The 19,104-nt window shown below is 43.3% G+C and overlaps 1 protein-coding gene across 1 annotated transcript in view; it reads left to right on the forward strand.

Annotated features, from left to right (window-relative positions):
• SORCS1 (sortilin related VPS10 domain containing receptor 1) overlaps positions 1 to 19,104 on the forward strand; it is a 424,272-nt gene that overhangs the window by 357,674 nt on the left and 47,494 nt on the right. The window contains exons 16-18 of the mRNA XM_073354427.2: positions 21 to 151; positions 9,315 to 9,428; positions 11,241 to 11,412. Of these exons, the coding sequence (XP_073210528.1) occupies positions 21 to 151; positions 9,315 to 9,428; positions 11,241 to 11,412 (417 nt within the window). The remainder of the gene's footprint in view (positions 1 to 20; positions 152 to 9,314; positions 9,429 to 11,240; positions 11,413 to 19,104) is intronic.

Genomic DNA, 19,104 nt, shown 5'->3' on the forward strand with positions numbered 1-19,104 from the left:
TGTTTTGTTTTTGATTTCAGGGAGAAGCATGCATTATGGGAGCAAAACGGATCTACAGGAAACGCAAATCGGAGAAGAAGTGCATGCAGGGAAAATACGCTGGGGCCATGGCATCGGAACCATGTGTTTGCACAGAGGCAGACTTTGATTGGTGAGCAATGCAGATGGGATACACATGAGAGATGTGCTTCTGCCCATGCCAACATGAGACTCACTTGATCTGCATACAAAGGGTTAGCCTTGCAGATATATAGAGGAGTATGTTTGGGCAGGTATGTAGATCGATCACCCCCTGCTGGTGTAAGGAAAAAGCAACAGCTCAGGAAAAGAGTGACTCAGAGATCTGCTGGAACAGGCAGCATTAACCTCCCCGAAGAAATTGTCAGGATCACCATTTGCAAAGGCTCCAACGAGGCTGAATTGACATAATCACCTGTTGTCTACCTCATGTCCCTATCCTGTGCAGCATTGCACACTTTGGGGGCTGAACTGTCTAGGTGTGAACTCCTGAGCAGAGAGGTATTGTGGTTATTTTGTGCTGCTCCAAGCTCATCTGCAGGTGCCCTTTCCATTGCCAGAGGCCCTCCACCAGGATCTGTGACATGTTGTGAATTCAACCCATAAGCTAAAAGAAAAGGAGTACTTGTGGCACCTTAGAGACTAACCAATTTATTTGAGCAGAAGCTTTCGTGAGCTACAGCTCACTTCATCGCATGTCACTAGTACTCCTTTTCTTTTTGCGAATACAGACTAACACGGCTGCTACTCTGAAACCCATAAGCTGTAACATGGGGCCTAAGAGATTCAGCTCATACGCTATTTGCAGCCTTGTTGTATGTGTTGCTCCAAGGATATGATGATTTTTACTTGTTTTTGTCCTCTCTTATAATTGATTTTTTTTTCAGTATAAAACAGACAGCCAGTAAAAGCCAAGACAAATGAATAAAAACAACTGGTGCCATAAATTAACTCTGCAAGTGTAACTTCAAACCTGATAAGCTGCTTTAATGATCTCATCTTCAAAGAGCATTGTCCCCCAAAGAGATTTGTGGCAGGCGTGCTGGGATTCTGGAATACAGGGCAGTGTGATCTAACAGAGAGGAGCGGCTCCATGTGTAATCATGAAAAGATCATTCAGTGCAGCTGGGCACTGTCATTAGCTATTCTTGTCTGGATATGTCTTCCCAAGGATCGGGATTGTGACTCCCTCACATCCCATTGAGCTCCAGCTGGTTTTAAGAATATTTTCGCATCATATGGTTCCTTGCGTCTCTTGACATTTCATGCACATAGAGGTCCTGATTCTGAGCTGCATCCAAGCTCCTTTACATCACTCTGGCAGTGTAAAGAAGACAGGAACCAGCCAGATCTTCCCACTGGGGAATATCATGGGTTTAAGGGCATTGCCTGGGTGGGGTAGGACCAGTGGAATGGCCTTATCATAACCTGACCCCTTTCCAACATAGGGGTGTGCCAGGAGCATGCTCAGGCTAAGGAGGAATTTAGGGGGTGACTGGGGTGTGGCCAGGGCTCCAGCTACTCTGGATTGCTGAATGTCTGTTGGGGACCATAACAGCCAAGGTTTAAGTGAGGACTGCCCCTGGGGTTGACCAGTTGTAATTTACTGTGGACACAGGGAGTCAGTTCTGTTGAAAATCCTTTTACACCCCCCCCCAACCCCGACCCCCTGCCCTCCCCTCTGGTGTTTTCTCATTTTTCATTGTTTATTTCCTTAAAACGGAATCAGTGGGTTTTATTAGTTGTCTTTCACTTAAACTGAAAATCTGGGGCTCCAGGCACGGCACTGCATTGTAGAGCTAGGAGCAATGTGATGAAATTTACAAGAGGAAAAAAGCATATTTCTTCTACGTTTACTTAAAAAAAAAAAAAAAAAAAACCGGAGAAAACTTCCTGAGGGGAGAGAGAGAGACATCTGCTAGATTTGGTGTAGTCTCCCAAGGAAATGTTGCAGCATTGGAACCTGCAGCTTTCTTTTCCGAGCTGATCAGCACCCACAAATCCCACTGAAATCTGTGGGAGTCAATGACGCTCGGTACAATTTGAAAATCAGGCCAGGATCCCGGTAGACCTTTAAAAGCAAGCTGGACAAAATACTATTAAAACAATGCTGTGCTGGCTGGCGACAGGTCTAGCTTGGCTGTGAGGACTTTCCCAGCTCTTATGACTATGATTTTGTTGTAGCACAGAAGATACAAACATACAGTCACTGGGGCAAATATCGCTGTCCCCTCCTCTTTTTCTTTCTCTCTCCTTTTTTGATTCATTCACTTTCTGGAATTGGATTTTGATTTTGATCCATTTTGGTGTCCGCACAGCCCACCGTATTGTCCTGGGAAAAAGCCCAGCTCAGTAGCAATAACTAAAATAGGCCACTTGATTTGCTTTCCTTTTAATATAAAAAGTCACTTAGTTTTACCTAGATTTCCCAGAGAACCGTGGGAAGCCAAAGAGAAAGAAATGAGTTTAGTGACTAACAGCAAGCCTTGATCTGGAGGAAGGAGATGGCATCAGGACAGCAATTCTGCTGGTTCCACTGATGTTGTGGCCCTTTTTTGTTGTGCTAACACAGGTCAATCTTGACTTAGGATCTAAAATTGTGTGTGGGTGCTTCTGTGTGTCTCCCCTGGCCAAAGCAACAAATATGCCCTCATAAAATAAAAATTTTTGTAAAGCTTCTCTCCTAGAAATCTCATAGAATTTGGGGGACATTTACAATCTTTATCTAACCAAGAACAGAGAACTACTGGCTGAAGCTAGGTTGGTTGTTTCCCCCTCAACAAGGCTGAACAACCTTGTGAGTAACTTCCGGCTTTGGTGAGCTCTCCTGCTAGGGAACCTCCCCTGTAATTAGCTAAAGAAGAAAACATTAGGGGACAAAGGCAAAGCTGCAGGTACTTGCATGGTCTGTGGCTCACAGCCAGAGGGCAATAGTGCTTCAGAAATGAGGTAAACCTGCACTTAGCTTCCATTCCTAAGGCAAATCCTTTCTAGCAACTGCCTAGAAACTAGATTGTATTTATTCATTTGGGTAAATGGATTACACCGCTAATCACATGTTATTAAAGCACTAACTTACCAGTTTCAGAGTAGCAGCCGTGTTAGTCTGTATTCGCGAAAAGAAAAGGAGGACTTGTGGCACCTTAGAGACTAACAAATTTATTTCAGCATAAGCTTTCATGAGCTACAGCTCACCTGACATTTTAGTCCTTTCTACAGCCTGAACACTCTCTCACAGCAGTGTCTCTCCCATAGCAACACCTGTAGTCACAGAAAGAAATCCTTGTTTGGGTCAATTCTTTGGTCAACTAACTTCGGGCCAGTATCTAGCGCCTTATTCCATTAGTATTCCCATTGGGCCTGATTCTTATTTACACTGAGGGGTTTAAGCTGTCTGTAGTTACTTTAAAACACGTATATTTCTGGAGTCTTCCTGGGGCCTTTAAGAAGGCTTGTCCGTGTGGCTGCAGCTATAGTATAAATCATAGAATCAAAGAATATCAGGGTTGGAAGGGACCCCAGAAGGTCATCTAGTCCAACCCCCTGCTCGAAGCAGGACCAATTCCCAGTTAAATCATCCCAGCCAGGGCTTTGTCAAGCCTGACCTTAAAAACCACTAAGGAAGGAGATTCTACCACCTCCCCAGGTAACGCATTCCAGTGTTTCACCACCCTCTTAGTGAAAAAGTTTTTCCTAATATCCAATCTAAACCTCCCCCACTGCAACTTGAGACCATTACTCCTCGTTCTGTCATCTGCTACCATTGAGAACAGTTTAGAGCCATCCTCTTTGGAACCTCCTTTCAGGTAGTTGAAAGCAGCTATCAAATCCCCCCTCATTCTTCTCTTCTGCAGGCTAAACAATCCCAGCTCCCTCAGCCTCTCCTCATAACTCATGTGTTCTAGACTCCTAATCATTTTTGTTGCCCTTCGCTGGACTCTCTCCAATTTATCCACATCCTTCTTGAAGTGTGGGGCTCAAAACTGGACACAGTACTCCAGATGAGGCCTCACCAATGTCGAATAGAGGGGAATGATCACGTCCCTCGATCTGCTCGCTATGCCCCTACTTATACATCCCAAAATGCCATTGGCCTTCTTGGCAACAAGGGCACACTGCTGACTCATATCGAGCTTCTTGTCCACTGTCACCCCTAGGTCCTTTTCCGCAGAACTGCTGCCTAGCCATTCGGTCCCTAGTCTGTAGCGGTGCATTGGGTTCTTCCGTCCTAAGTGCAGGACCGTGCACTTATCCTTATTGAACCTCATCAGATTTCTTTTGGCCCAATCCTCCAATTTGTCTAGGTCCTTCTGTATCCTATCCCTCCCCTCCAGCGTATCTACCACTCCTCCCAGTTTAGTATCATCCGCAAATTTGCTGAGAGTGCAATCCACACCATCCTCCAGATCATTTATGAAGATATTGAACAAAACTGGCCCCAGGACCGACCCTTGGGGCACTCCACTTGATACCGGCTGCCAACTAGACATGGAGCCATTGATCACTATCCGTTGAGCCCGACAATCTAGCCAGCTTTCTACCCACCTTATAGTGCATTCATCCAGCCCATACTTCCTTAACTTGCTGACAAGAATACTGTGGGAGACCGTGTCAAAAGCTTTGCTAAAGTCAAGAAACAATACATCCACTGCTTTCCCTTCATCCACAGAACCAGTAATCTCATCATAAAAGGCGATTAGATTAGTCAGGCATGACCTTCCCTTGGTGAATCCATGCTGGCTGTTCCTGATCACTTTCCTCTCATGCAAGTGCTTCAGGATTGATTCTTTGAGGACCTGCTCCATGATTTTTCCAGGGACTGAGGTGAGGCTGACTGGCCTGTAGTTCCCAGGATCCTCCCTCTTCCCTTTTTTAAAGATTGGCACTACATTAGCCTTTTTCCAGTCATCCGGGACTTCCCCGGTTCGCCACGAGTTTTCAAAGATAATGGCCAATGGCTCTGCAATCACAGCCGCCAATTCCTTCAGCACTCTCGGATGCAACTCGTCCGGCCCCATGGACTTGTGCACGTCCAGCTTTTCTAAATAGTCCCTAACCACCTCTATCTCCACAGAGGGCTGGCCATCTCTTCCCCATTTTGTGATGCCCAGCGCAGCAGTCTGGGAGCTGACCTTGTTAGTGAAAACAGAGGCAAAAAAAGCATTGAGTACATTAGCTTTTTCCACATCCTCTGTCACTAGGTTGCCTCCCTCATTCAGTAAGGGGCCCACACTTTCCTTGGCTTTCTTCTTGTTGCCAACATACCTGAAGAAACCCTTCTTGTATCTGAGGTTAAATGAACCAAATAAGTCCTAACTAATTGATAGGTATGAAACTAATAGGGTTCTATAGATATTAGAATATGTGTGCATATAAATTACTCTGAACACCTATAGAACTAAATAGAGAATGATCTCTTTTTTCTGTAGAATTTGTAAACATTTAAGTAATGGTTTATTAGCAGATATATTATTTAGGCACTTGGGGCCAGATTTTGAAAGGTGTTTTGGTGCCTAAAGATGCAGATAGGCACCTAGTGAGATTTTCAAAAGGTGCCTAAATGCCTTTAAAGATCTACGTCTTGGATCCTACAGTGAAGGGTGGCAATATAAAACTCTTAAGACAGAGTTAGATCCCTATTCGAAAGGTCACTTTAAAAATTCCATGGAAAGGTTACCAAGTTCTATTAAATTCTGTAGGACTTTTCCACAAGGGGATTTAGCTAGCTGAGCCATGGCCGTATGGAATTAAAGATGCCTGTATCCCCAGGTACCTTGACTCTGTCACTTAATGGATGTAAGGTTTAAAGGTCAAAAGGCAGGTGGCATTTTCAATTTCTGACAGCACTGACCTGTATTGTTAAGGTCAGCTGATTAGTGTGGAGGAGATCCTGGGTTCAGGCATTAAGATGTCTCCTGATTTTTGGATGACGTGAGCAGAGTGGTCCATGGACAGGGTTATTGTTATCTGAGTGCGATCCTAGTTGGACATTTCTATCGTTTGCAGTGACAGATTTGTTAATAGTTTCTTCTTATGTGGCATCTCCATTACTGGAGGTTTGCAACTATGGTACCCCATTCTGTACGATCCTCCGCTAATCTCTGTGGATGAATAGTCCTTTTGAACCATCCAGAATATCACATCATCGACCCAAGATTTTCTTTTTTCTTCCTCATGTTCTTCTGCCACCAACTTTCCCTTCCAGTGCCTGTAAACATGCATCACCCATCAATCCTCTTCCTCCTTTTGACACAGACATTATTGATAACTTCTCCTTTTCTTAAAATGGGCCCTGAAAATCAAATCTTTCTTTTTCAGATCTGACTTTTAATAGTTTAATCTTAACTTGAAACTTTCCGCGTGTGTGTATGTGTGTGTGTATGTATATTTTGCTGAGACAGGATAATGTAAACTATGAAGTTCTTCTAAGATTTTCTTTTCCCTTAAATGGTATTTATAACCTTAACGCCAGTTTGCAGAGTTGTTTTTTTGTTTTTTGGTTTTGGTCTGGGGAGTCTACAATATTTTTAGATTTCCTTCTAGTCTTTGACCCTAAATAGAAGCCGAATTATAGATCCCTGCAATCAAGATTTTTATCTATTTACATCACCAATTAGGTGTGATTCGAGTTAAGCCTGTGGAGGTGAGCACAGAAAAACCAGTATAATTGAGAGCAGAATCAGAACTCTAATATTCATAAAAATAATCCCTTTTAATAGATGCTGCACTGTCATTGATGAGCACTTCATCTCTCTCACCTGTGCTGTTCTGAGTCTGGCACAAAATGTAGCCAGTCTGAACACCAGATGTCTGGCAATGAGACTGCTAGTTGCTTGCAGTCCATCCCTGATGCATTCAGATTTCAGTAGTCTAGATTATGCTACGGTGATCCAATTGATGCTGCTCCTTCTCCATTGCAACAAAGCCTGTTGTGCCAAACCCTAGGCAGAAATTTGTTGCCATCCTCAGTGCTCTGTGTGCACCAGACAGTAACCAAGAAATTCATTAGTTTCCAAGTTTGCAGAGGGGAAAGAGGAGCTGGTGCATCCCTAGAGAGATATGGAAGAGCAGTTTATGTCATTTACCAGTATGATATTTCTGTATGTCTGTATCAAGGCAGCACAGACTTGCAAAGCTCAGAAGGTCACAGTAGAACTTCTATACTTCGGAAAACTATTTCTGCTCCAGAACATATAATTTCACTGTGTGACTTTGAGGAACAAACACAGCCAAACCTAGTTAATTCAGGTTTGGTCCATCCAGATGCCTGAATACAGTATCCAAATGATTTCAACTGTAATCAGACTTGTAGAGTGTGTGTGTGTGCGTGTGTGTGTAATATGAAATTACAGACCAATATTGTTGGATTAAATTGGACTTTGGATGCTGATCCCCTCTGGGCAGATTTCACTATTAGGTGAAAAACAAAACTGATTATGGACTAGCTGTGTGTAGAGTGCTACAGATTTTTAATTTTATTGACACATGATAACTCAGGAATATAGCGTTTCAACGTGGCAACAATGGAATTACAAAGAAACGAGGTCCTGTTTGTACATAAATATTTGTTCTCTCTAGGCAAATGAAAATTATTTTACTTCTCCTTATAAAATATTTCCATAGCCCTGGTGTCTTCCTTCCAATCAGGATGATTACAGGAGCAGCTGGCAGCCTGGCAAGCCTGGCTTGAACTTCTAAAGCCCTTAAGCAATGGTCAGTCATTGGTATGTTAGGAACTAAGCTCCTGAAAATTGAATCATAAAAACTAAGGGTGGAAAAAGATCATTTTAGGTCATCTAGTCCATCGCTTGGAAATTGCAGGACTGTTTCCTAGTTTATATCCTCAAATACTTTGTCAATCCAGTTTTAAATATGCCAGACAATGGGCCTTCCAATGCATCACTCAAGAACACTATTCCATAGTCAACTAGACCTCACTAAGATGTTTCTGATATTCAGCCTACATTTTCCTTTGGCCAATTTCATTCCTTTACTTTCAGTTGTATCCTTTTAAGCCACCTTGCACCATTTCTTTTCTAGGCCTTCAGGAATAGAACTGGTTGAAATGTTTAAAGCTTTCAAATTTTGATGGCAAATCTTGCTGGAATTCCAGCAAAAAGTATTGTAAATTGTTCATGACTTTTTCCTTTGCAACGTTGCTTATAGTTCAAAATTTTAATTAAACTGAAACTTTGGAAAGCCAGCATTTTGACGTCAAAGCAGGGAAAAGGTTTTTACAATTTTTACTCTCGTTTGACCATCTCTTCTTTGGAATTAAAAACAAAGAAGTCGCTTTCCTGGAACGCCATCTCTGGTCCAGTTACAGGAAGAACTCCCTGGGTCTCTTTATATACAATCCCGTCAGCCTGGCTCCTTCCACTTCCTGTGTCTCCTGTCCTGTCTCCTTTCCTTCAAAGTCTTAACTCCCATCCAAGCCTCCTCTAAGAAGTTTCTCCTCCTTGAGGTAGTTGTTATCAGGCCACTTTCTACAAAGGAGAGTGGATTTTAGAACAGGAGATCTGCTAAGAAGACCATGTTCTAAAATTTAAAAAAGGCAACCAAGAGCATTATGTAATTAATATTCCCCATTGTAAAGCCATGATGCAACTGGATGAATGTGTACAGATCCAGTGTCTCAACAGCATTCCAGTTACGATCCAAGGGGAAAATTAAGAGAGAAGTAATTTCCATTTTCCACCAGCTCAATCCTCTTCCTCCTTTTGACACACACATTATAGAGAACTTCTCCTTTTCCAAACTAATGCAGAAATGAAAAAAAACCCAGCCACCTTCTGTTCCATACCAAAAATCCTGTGCAGGAGTTTGTTCCTCTAGAAAGCTTTCTCAGGGCTGTCAAATTTGCTTTAGGCCACAGGCGGTGTTCTGTCCAAATAACATCAGTTTGAACTTAAGCTGTTCAGCTCCTAAAGCATCACTGAGTCAGCAGCAGTTGAAAATTGCTGGCAGTTCTGGGATTTGCTACATTGGCTCCTGGATCTGTCTGTAACCACGAAGCCATGCTCGACCGAGAAACCAATCTAGGCCTGCCTTTTACAAGCCATGATTTCATAAACCACCAGGATTAGAAACAACAGGGCTAGTTCTGCTCATGCTTACACGGACCTAAATCTAGGTGAATGCCACTGAAGTCAAAAGCAGAATCAGGCCCAGGTGCTGTATTTATTATATCATTTCAAGCTGAAAAGGCAGGAAAGGGACCCGGAGTCATTATATCCATATTAGCGAGGATGAGTTAATGTCTGATTTCCTTGTCAATTATTTTTCTGATAAAACAGTGATTATGGATATGAGCGTCACACCAATGGCCAGTGTTTACCAGCGTTTTGGTATAACCCGTCATCCTTGTCAAAAGACTGTAGCTTTGGACAGAGTTATCTCAACAGCACTGGGTAAGTGGATTTACAGAAGATGATTTTAGCAAATCCAACCCTGCAGCCCTCAGCCACATGGGATCTCCAAGCTGTCATCCCAGAGTTGTTTAAAGCCTACTTTTCCTGAGACACACAGGGTCCAATTTGAAACTGATTAAGTTGATGGGAGTTTTTTCATTGACTTCTTCAGTGGGCTTTGGATCAAGCCCGTAATTCTCTAGTTTTTGTTTGTTTGTTCTTATTTTCTTCTTTAAACTTGCTCTGGAAAAATGATGCTACAAGCAAACTGTAGAGCATGGGACAAATGTGATCTATGGGCTTATCCAACATCCATTGAAGTCAGTGCAAAGACTGCCGTTGACTTCAGTGGACTGTGGGTCATGCCCTAAATCCTGAAGAAAATCCAAGTGATTAAAGCTGAGAGTGGGATACATGCTAGAGAAAGGCAATAAGAATTGGGTTTAAATTTGAAGAAAGAGAATAATAAGTAGATAACCCTTGAAGTTGTGAGTACTCCATGATCCTTTACAGCCCCATTAAAATCAGTGGCAGTTGCAGCTAAGGTCAACAGGAGTTGCAGGTGTCAAGTTCTAATTGTATTTGCTAAGTAAAAGGTGCATAAAACAGGCACAAAGAACTGACAGCTATACATCAGCCCCTCGTAAGCTCACAAGCTGCACAAATGGGTCCAAGGATCTAGCCCATTTCCTTCAGCACTGGTAAATATAATGTAGCCATGTTTGTGACTTCATAAACACAATCTGCCTTAGAACAGCAATGTCCTCTCCCTGGAATGTGGTGGCAAAACCAAAAATCCACTTAAAAGAGAAAAACTAAATAGAGGCAAGTTGGGGTTAACAATGGCATCTTACAAGGGAAAGGAACACATTTTCTCAAGAGGTTTACAGTGTATTGTGCATTAGATAAACACAGCTGTGCTGCACTTAACAGATTAACCTTAGAATAAAAATATAACCGATATCTTTCTACAGCTGTCTGTGTTCCAAAAATCCCAAAGCATTTTTCAGATGCCTGGGGCCAGATCCTGCCCTCCAGCACCTTCTAAATTCTGCTCATCTCTAGATGCCAGAGTCTCAGCAGCCAGTGCACGACAGAGCAACCTTCAGGCTGCTCTGTCTTGGGTCTGGGTCCAAACTGTAACCCTGATGGGCCCAAAATTGCTATGATAAAACATATGGTCTTAAAGTCATCTGTGTGCATACACTCTCTTGAGCTGTGTTCAGCTCTAGCTCAGGTTCTGGACCATGAAATTTACAAAGTGGCCTAGAGGTAGAACAGAGAACTAGGAATCTGGGCTCTTGGATTCTAATCCTGGCTCTGCCACTGTCTCACTATGTGACTTCTTGATGATCTAGCTTGCCTTTATGTAAAATGGATCTAATAATATTGAATGTGCTGCACTGCAGTGATCCTAAGCTTAATTAATGTGTTTTAAAAGCTCTGGGATCCTCAGGTGAAAGATGGTTAAAGTGCAAGATTGGCTTCTTAGAGAGAATTGGCTCATGCCCAACTGAGAAGCAGAAAGCTCTGCAGTGCAGGACAGCAGCGGTTTAATAGTGTCCAGCAAAATTATGCAACTCGTTAGGGGAGCAATGAATGAGAATATTGTATCCAGCTGAAAACGTTATAGGCTGCTTGTGCACTGTAGGCATGTGGAAAGTGTGACTGGACCACTTATCTACAAAGTACTTAGAAGCCAGATTGCCCTCAGCCTCACCAACCTGAGGCAAATTTGAAAACTTCCCATGCCTGGTTTGAACTTCTGATTCCCTGCATCTCCTCCTTACACAGAGATCTCTCTCTTTGCAGGTACAGAAAGGTTGTGTCTAATAACTGCACAGATGGCGTGAGAGAACAGTACACAGCTAAACCCCAGCAGTGTCCTGGCAAGGCCCCCCGTGGACTGCGTATCATCACTTCGGATGGGAAACTGACCGCAGAACAAGGGCACAACGTTACTCTCATGGTGCAGCTGGAGGAGGTATGGTCTATTTTTATGGTCCCCCCTGGGAATACATTAATCTGAATCATGCAAGCTTGCAAAGACATTGAGTTGAGACACTGGAGTAGGGGATTAAATCCACTTAACAATGCATCTTAGTCTGAATGTTATTGAAAGGCAATACGTGATATAAGGTGATGATGGGACACAAAGTTTGTTTCCATGCATCAACCACGGTTCAGAACCAGAACCTCACATCCAAACCACTTCAAATTTCAAAAGCGGTGCAGACTTGAATCCTGATGCCAGCCTGTCCCTTCTGGTTTGGATCCCCAACAGGATTTGAGGACTGGTCATTGGTTCCAATTAGACCTTGCTGCAGTTCAGCCCAAGATGGTGGAAATCTCACATACAGGTCTGATCTTATGAGATTTCCCCCCTTTGAGATGGCTGAGTGTTTCCACCATTTAGGCGCTTAGGGCTAAAATCTCCCAAGGAAAGATCTCAAGATTTCATCACGATGGAATCCAATGGTGAATATGAACCCTAGCCTCATTCAGTTTCCACCAGAACAAGGGTGGTCTTAAAGTCATCCGCGCGTGCGCGCGCACACACACACACACACACACACACACACACCCCTCCTCCTGAGCTGTGTGCATTTGTAGCTCAGATTCTGGAACTTGAAGTTTACAAAGTGGCCTAGTGGTAGAACGGAGAACTAGGAATCTGGGCTCTTGGATTCTAATCCTGGCTCTGCCACTGACTCACTCTGTGGCTTCTTGATAAGATAGACCCATTATACAGATAGGTAAGCTAATAATACCAAACATACCTCATTGCAATGATCCAAAGTTTGATTAATATGTTTGAAAGGCTCTGAGATTCTTGGATGAAAGGAGGTTAAAAAAACCCGGTATCCTCAGGACATCTCTAATCTGCAAGTACATTTCCCCCTAGCCTGGCTCCTCTTGTATCGAAAGTATTTTATTAAATCATTGGAGAGAATCCATGAAATCTCCCATCCTGTGTTCTCTGCTCCCAAATAAGATTTCCTCACTGCCCAGATTGCCTTTTCCTCCCACTTCCCTTGTCTCATTTGCTTTCCTTTGTGGTTTGGCAAGAAAGTGCTAAACACTGATCTGTGTTTGCACAAAAACACAAAATGCATGGCGGCTTACAGGGGCTAACTTGGATCTTCATGTTGGTGGTTTCTGATTCTTTGTATAGTGATATACTTCTGGGTGTGGTGTTCTGTCCCATCTAGTGGCGCTGAGACCACTGAAAGAGAGAGATAAAATGAGTCTGCTCTACAGCCATAGCTAACAGCCAGTTGGCTTTTAGCTCATGCGGTAGAGGCTCATGCACTAAACTTCAAATGTCCCAGTTCAATCCTGCCCACTGACAATTCATATACGTCCCTCAGCCCGCGCCACTTCCCGCAGCCCCCATTGGCCGGGCACAGCGAACCGCGGCCAGTGGGAGCAACAATCGGCCGAACCTACGGACGCAGCAGGTAAACAAACTGGCCCAGCCCGCCAGGGGCTTTCCCTAAACAAGTGGCGTCCCAAGTTTGGGAAACACTCCTCTAGCAGTGTCAAGGTTCCTTCCCCACTCTGAACTCTAGGGTACAGATGTGGGGACCTGCATGAAAACCTCCTAAGCTTACTTTCACCATCTTAGGTTAAAACTTCCCCAAGGTACAAATTAATTTTACCCTTCGCCCTTGGATTTCCACTGCCACCACCAAACTTTATCTGGGTTCCTGAAAAAACGGAGTTTGGACACGTCTTTCCCCCCAAAATCCTCCCAACCCTTGCACCCCACTTCCTGGGGAAGGTTTGGTAGAAATCCTCACCAATTTGCATAGGTGACCACAGACCCAAACCCTTGGATCTTAGAACAATGAAAAAAGCATTCAGTTTTCTTACAAGAAGACTTTTAATAGAGGTAAAGGAATCACCCCTGTAAAATCAGGATGGTAGATACCTTACAGGGTAATTAGATTCAAAACATAGAGAATCCCTCTAGGCAAAACCGTAAGTTACAAAAAAGACACAGACAGGAATATTCATTCTATTCAGCACAGCTATTTTCTCAGCCATTTAAATAAATCACAATCTAACACATACCTAGCTAGATTACTTACTAAGTTCTAAGACTCCATTCCTGTTCTGTCCCCGGCAAAAGCATCACCCAGACAGACACAGACCCTTTGTTTTTCTCCCTCCTCCCAGCTTTTGAAAGTATCTTGTCTCCTCATTGGTCATTTTGGTCAGATGCCAGTGAGGTTACCTTTAGCTTCTTCATCCTTTACAGGTGAGAGGATTTTTCCTCTGGCCAGGAGGGATTTTAAAGGGGTTTACCCTTCCCTTTATATTTATGACAAGCAGATATAATGAGGAAAATCTGGTACTGTTGGCGTTGGTGGCTAAAAGTTGTAGGTGCAGACCAAAGCTTTTCCTTCTCTGAACAAACTCGCATACTGATTTGCAAAGGAAGCAGCATCTAGCAAATCTGACATGCTTTGGTGCATCTAAATGTTCATTCTCTGGAAAAAAATATTACAAACAAATTCAAAATATTGATAAAACAACAAAAACTCACTCCCCTGCCTTTTTGTCCATATTGCCACTAATAAGGGGGATTAAAGGAAACAACAAGGAGAGGAAATAGGTGGAAACATTAACTAAACAACTAACTCCCCCGCCCCCCAAAAATTGCAGTTTTCGGTTTTACTCATTGAAATATGGGAATTTTTTTTTTTTTTTAAAAAAACAACTTTTTTTTAAACAGGCATTTTTGGTCAAAAAAAATTGTGTGGAAAATTTCAACCAGCGCTAGCTACCGCTGATGCTCTCTCCAAAAATGCTAGACACATGAGCTGCACAACGAGCCTTAATCATTTGGCTGCTGAAGTGGTAGGAGAAAACTGGCCAGCTACAGGTCCTTTGGTTTCACTGATGCCGAAAGAAACAATGAAATACTTCTTGCACTAGGACATGGGAGCTCCATGGGAGCTCCTGTCACCTGCAAACCTATTTTCAGTTGCTCACCACTGACACAAATGATGGAGCTATCAAAAGGGGATGAGAGAATTATTTGAAAGCATCTTGAAAAGTCAAGCTGCTTTCAGTAGGTCTGGCCTTGTGTGAGGAGCCTTTTAATGCACATTGTACTGCTTTAAGTATATTGGGATAACTGATGCAGTACAACCTTCCTAGTGTGGATGCAGTTATGCTGGTATAAAGGTATTTATACTGGTATAGCTTATTTCCCTAAGGCCTAGTCTACACTAAGGGGGGAGATCGATCTAAGATACGCAACTTCAGCTACGAGAATAGCGTAGCTGAAGTCAACGTATCTCAGATTGACCTAGAATCACTTACTTCGCGTCCTCGCGGCGCGAGATCGATGGCCGCCACTCCCCCGCCGACCCCGCTTCCGCCTCTCACCCTGGTGGAGTTCCGGAGTTCACAGCAGAGCGATCCCCGATAGATCGATCACTACCCGTCGTAGACATGGCCTAAGTTTAAGTGAATCGAGTGTACTGCTATAAGGCACCTATAAGGCAGTGTAGGATTGTAGGGATTATACCCATTTAATCATTTCTGTAAGTCACATCCTTAATGCAAATAGTTAAATAGGTACCAAAGCTGTGCATAGGCAAAGCCTGAGATCCATTTCCTTCCAATGCAGATGAGAGGTAGGTATCAAAAACAAAAGTGTTCTCTGGTTAGCTCTTCACATCAGAGGAGGACATCAGGCATGTCAAAATGGGCTGGATAATGTGGACATGCATGTGTGATTTTGCTCGAGGATATGTGAATTAGTGCACCCAGAGATAAAGACAGGCCAGTCCCTCAGTTCCGGAGGCGATGGTCAATAATTTTAATGACTAAGCTATCCAAGATGGACCAGTTTCTTCACTTGTGCCACATGTACAACTCTTATGCGGTAAAAGACAGAGACCTTTTCTCATGTCTTTGGCCCTTCAGAACACTGCTGCTTTAGAGCTTCCCCTGTTCTGAGATGTAGATAGTCACCCTACGTACTGTAGCTTTCCAACTCTGTGTTCATACTCAAGTTCCACTTGACACAAAAGGGCTAACAAGGAGGACAAGAAAGCTATAAAGCTGATGAGCAAAGAGAAGATCTGCGGAGACCTGTACAACTGTTAACTTTCTAGGTCTAGTTGCCTTCTCTAAAGAACAAGTTGAGACTGAGCAGGAGAGAGGAGAGCTTTGGATGCAAACTCGTGGTTGTCCCTGAAAAATCAGTTAGTCTCATAGTTTAACACAACAGCAAAACAAGAGGAAGGAAGGAGCAAATGCTAACAGTGAAGAGTATGATGTCTCCACGAAGCACATGATGACAATCAGGAAAATGTCTCATAGCACTGGGTCTTGTTATCCTCACAGAGATGATCAAACTCAGCAAAGTGGAATATGACTTTCTGATGGTGTAACAATGTCACTGGGAGGAACAAGGAAAAGCAATTCAAAAGCAGCCTGCGATCATATGGGGCTCGCAGAGAGGAATATTGGTGAACCTCTGGTTAAGTACTGACAACCACTGACCTAGTGAAGAGGTTGGAGAACCCCAAAAGGTCTGCCTCTTCTTCCCAAGATCTGGGAGCAAGTATTTCTGGTCCATCAGCTGATATAAATCGCTGTAGCTCTACTGATGTCAGTAGAGCTATGCTGATTTCCACTAGGTGAGGATCTCGCCCCATTCTTTTTTTTTTTTTTAATACAAAAACTCGTGTGCCTGTGATGGGGCAGATGGCCCACACTGGCAACAAGAGGGTTAATGAGAGACTCTGGATCCAGTTGGCCCCATTATGCCTGTGGCAAATGTCAGGCATCAAGAGGGGAGTTAAAAGGAGGAGATCTAGCCCAATCAAGGGCTGTCTAGGACGGAATTCTGCTTCTCCTAGTGTGAGAGACTGAACTAGCCTGCCGGCTGGACAAGTCCCTGCTGGAAGGGACAACCAGACCCTAGGGGATCAGCAGAAGCACAGACTGTTTGGAGACAAGCCCTGAATAGGGGGCGGGGTCCCACCGAAGGTTTGTTGGATGATTCCATTATGAGTTGGGGGGGTGGGGTGTTCCTCATTTCTTTTGGTCCTTATCATCCCAGATGGGGTAGGACTGAAGTTTGCTTTGGCTAGAGGGCCAAAGCACTGCTACCTTGGACCTCACAGCAGCCTACCAGTGGAGACTTGGGGGGAGTCAGGCCCTGATGGGCCACTAGGGGTTGCTGCAGAGGCAACCCAGTCATAACGCCATTTTCCTGGAGGTGACTCTAAGGTGGCCACATTTTTCATACACACATATTTTAATGACTGGTCTCAACCACCTAATGTAAATGTTTCCACGCATACCTAAACACCAGTTCTCCTGTACTTGCTACTTTGAAATGTTCCAAGAATCAACTTGCGTACAACTTATTAATAAATGTTAATAAAATCAACTTGAAACAAGCATCTTTGAACTTGATTATGGTTGAATTTATTTGATTTTACATGTAGTCATCCAAATATTCTTCCTGGAGGAAAACTGCAAGAAACCACCAATAAGCATCATTATTAATCGGTGGCCTTAGGCCCTAATTCAGCAAAGTGCTTAAGCATGCACTTAAAGATAAGCATGTGAATCAGGATGGACTTAACTTGTTTAAAGTTAAGAATATGCTTAATGATTGCTGAACTGTGAGCCATATTAAGGAGCATTCTACAGACAGACTTGCCCCGGAATTCAGTGGAATGTCTTCCATAAAGAAATGTCTTCAAGGACACATTTTTGGATGCAAGTGGAAAAGAGCCATGGGGGAAAATGGGTGAATCTGCATAAAGACTGTGTAAAGCACATTTTTAAAACATTCATTCAGGAAGACATCCCAACAGAAGCAGTGTCTGCCTATTGCAGTGGATAATTAAATCCGTTTTAAACATCTTTAAGGAAAAAGAGACGCAAGCCAATGCATAATTGAAGACTTTTAAATTAAATCTGAGGCATGGGACTAAAATTAAAAACTTTGAGCTGTATCTCATTGTTTTAATACTTCAATTTACATACAAAGACTAGCACTTAATATGGAAAATCCATGATTACAACCTTCTGGGTGAAATTTAAATGGAAAGCTGGAAGGCTGCATCCTTATTAGATTGATTGGGGTGGGCCATAATCAGACATATACCAAAATTCTAATGGCAGTATAAAAGTAACCAAAGTGTAACAATATTTTGCAAACAGCATGGCATGTTGCTAACAAATGCTGAAGTGAAAAGATTCAGAGATCTTGCTGAAAGCATTTAGGTCCTGTGTGTGTTCTAGATTTTTTGCAAGAAATAGGTACGTTTGCTGTGCATAGAGAAGGTGCTATTATATATGTGTTTAAATCCCCAGAGGTCGGGTTTTGTTAGTCACTAGAATGACTTTGAAAACTTACTTATGTCAAAGTGCTTTTATTTTTTAATGGTCTGGTGCTCAAGACACTGGTCTTGGAAGATCTGGATTCAACTAGCTCTGCCACAGGCTTCACTGAGGTCAACAAATCTACTCATGTGCTAAAAGCTAAGCAGATACTTATAGGCTCTGATCTAGCAAAGCACTTATTAGGATTGCAGTGTACCATCTGACGGTTATGCCACACCTTGTAGGTAACATACATTAAATCAGGTTAGCAATGCCAACCCAAAGGACTGCTCTTTTCCTGGCTATTATAACAGGTATCTGCCTACCCCAGCGTGACGAATATACAGGGACTGAGTTTAGGGGACCTAACCATAGGTAGCCACCTTTGCAAATTGTGGCCATGCCTCCTAAGAGAGTTTGCATTACAAACCTCTAGAGATGGAGCTGGAAGATGGTGCTCATTCAAGAAGTCGGACTTGGGTTAATGCTCATTGCATTGATGCCCATATGCAAAGCCACAGGAGAAGTGCACTGGGCTTACTGTTTGCTTTACTTGGGTTCTGCGGATCCATATAATCTACCACTACCCTCGTCAACATGCCGAGTACACACTAGAAAAGGCAACAGGCAAGGCTATAGCAAGAAGGGTTGGGGGAGTTGGGTGTTTTATTTTTGGTGCCCAGTGTCAGGGATGAGAGCCCGTGGCAGAGCCAGGTTCTGGGTAACCTAACAAGCGCAGCTGGCTTGTAAACTGCCTGATTTGTTACACCGCGGTCCGCCTGATGGGTTGGAAGAGTCATCAGACTGACTCTTAAACCCAACAGCAGCAACAGTTCAGCTGCTGCTAAAAGCATTTGCCCACAGCCAAGATAGCTCCTGCCTTGTTCCAGCCTTGCCAATGCCCTGCTTCATTCCACTTAGCCTGGTTCTGACTCTGGGCTCTGATTTTTGACTTCCTCTCTGACCCTTGGCGCAGGCCTCTGACTAAGTCTCTCATCTTGGGCTCTGATTCCTGGCTACTGATGCCTGCTCTAACCAGTAGGCATGACCACACACATCCCAGTCACTGACATAAGGAAATGTCATATTGTTGCAAAAATCTCTCTTGATAATACCGCCGTGTGCAAACTACTCTTGGGAGCTGCTTGTACACAGCAGTATGGTTTTGCTGTAGGTCTCCCCTGCCCTCAGCAAAGACCTTACACAAGTGATTTAACTTCAAACATCTACTTAAGTCACATTGGTATTAATGATCTTCATAGATTTTAAAAGTCAGATGGGACCCATATGATCATCTAGACTGACTTCCTGC

This window comes from Lepidochelys kempii, chromosome 7 (genome assembly GCF_965140285.1).
Source record: "Lepidochelys kempii isolate rLepKem1 chromosome 7, rLepKem1.hap1, whole genome shotgun sequence".
NCBI classification, from domain to species: Eukaryota; Metazoa; Chordata; order Testudines; family Cheloniidae; genus Lepidochelys; species Lepidochelys kempii.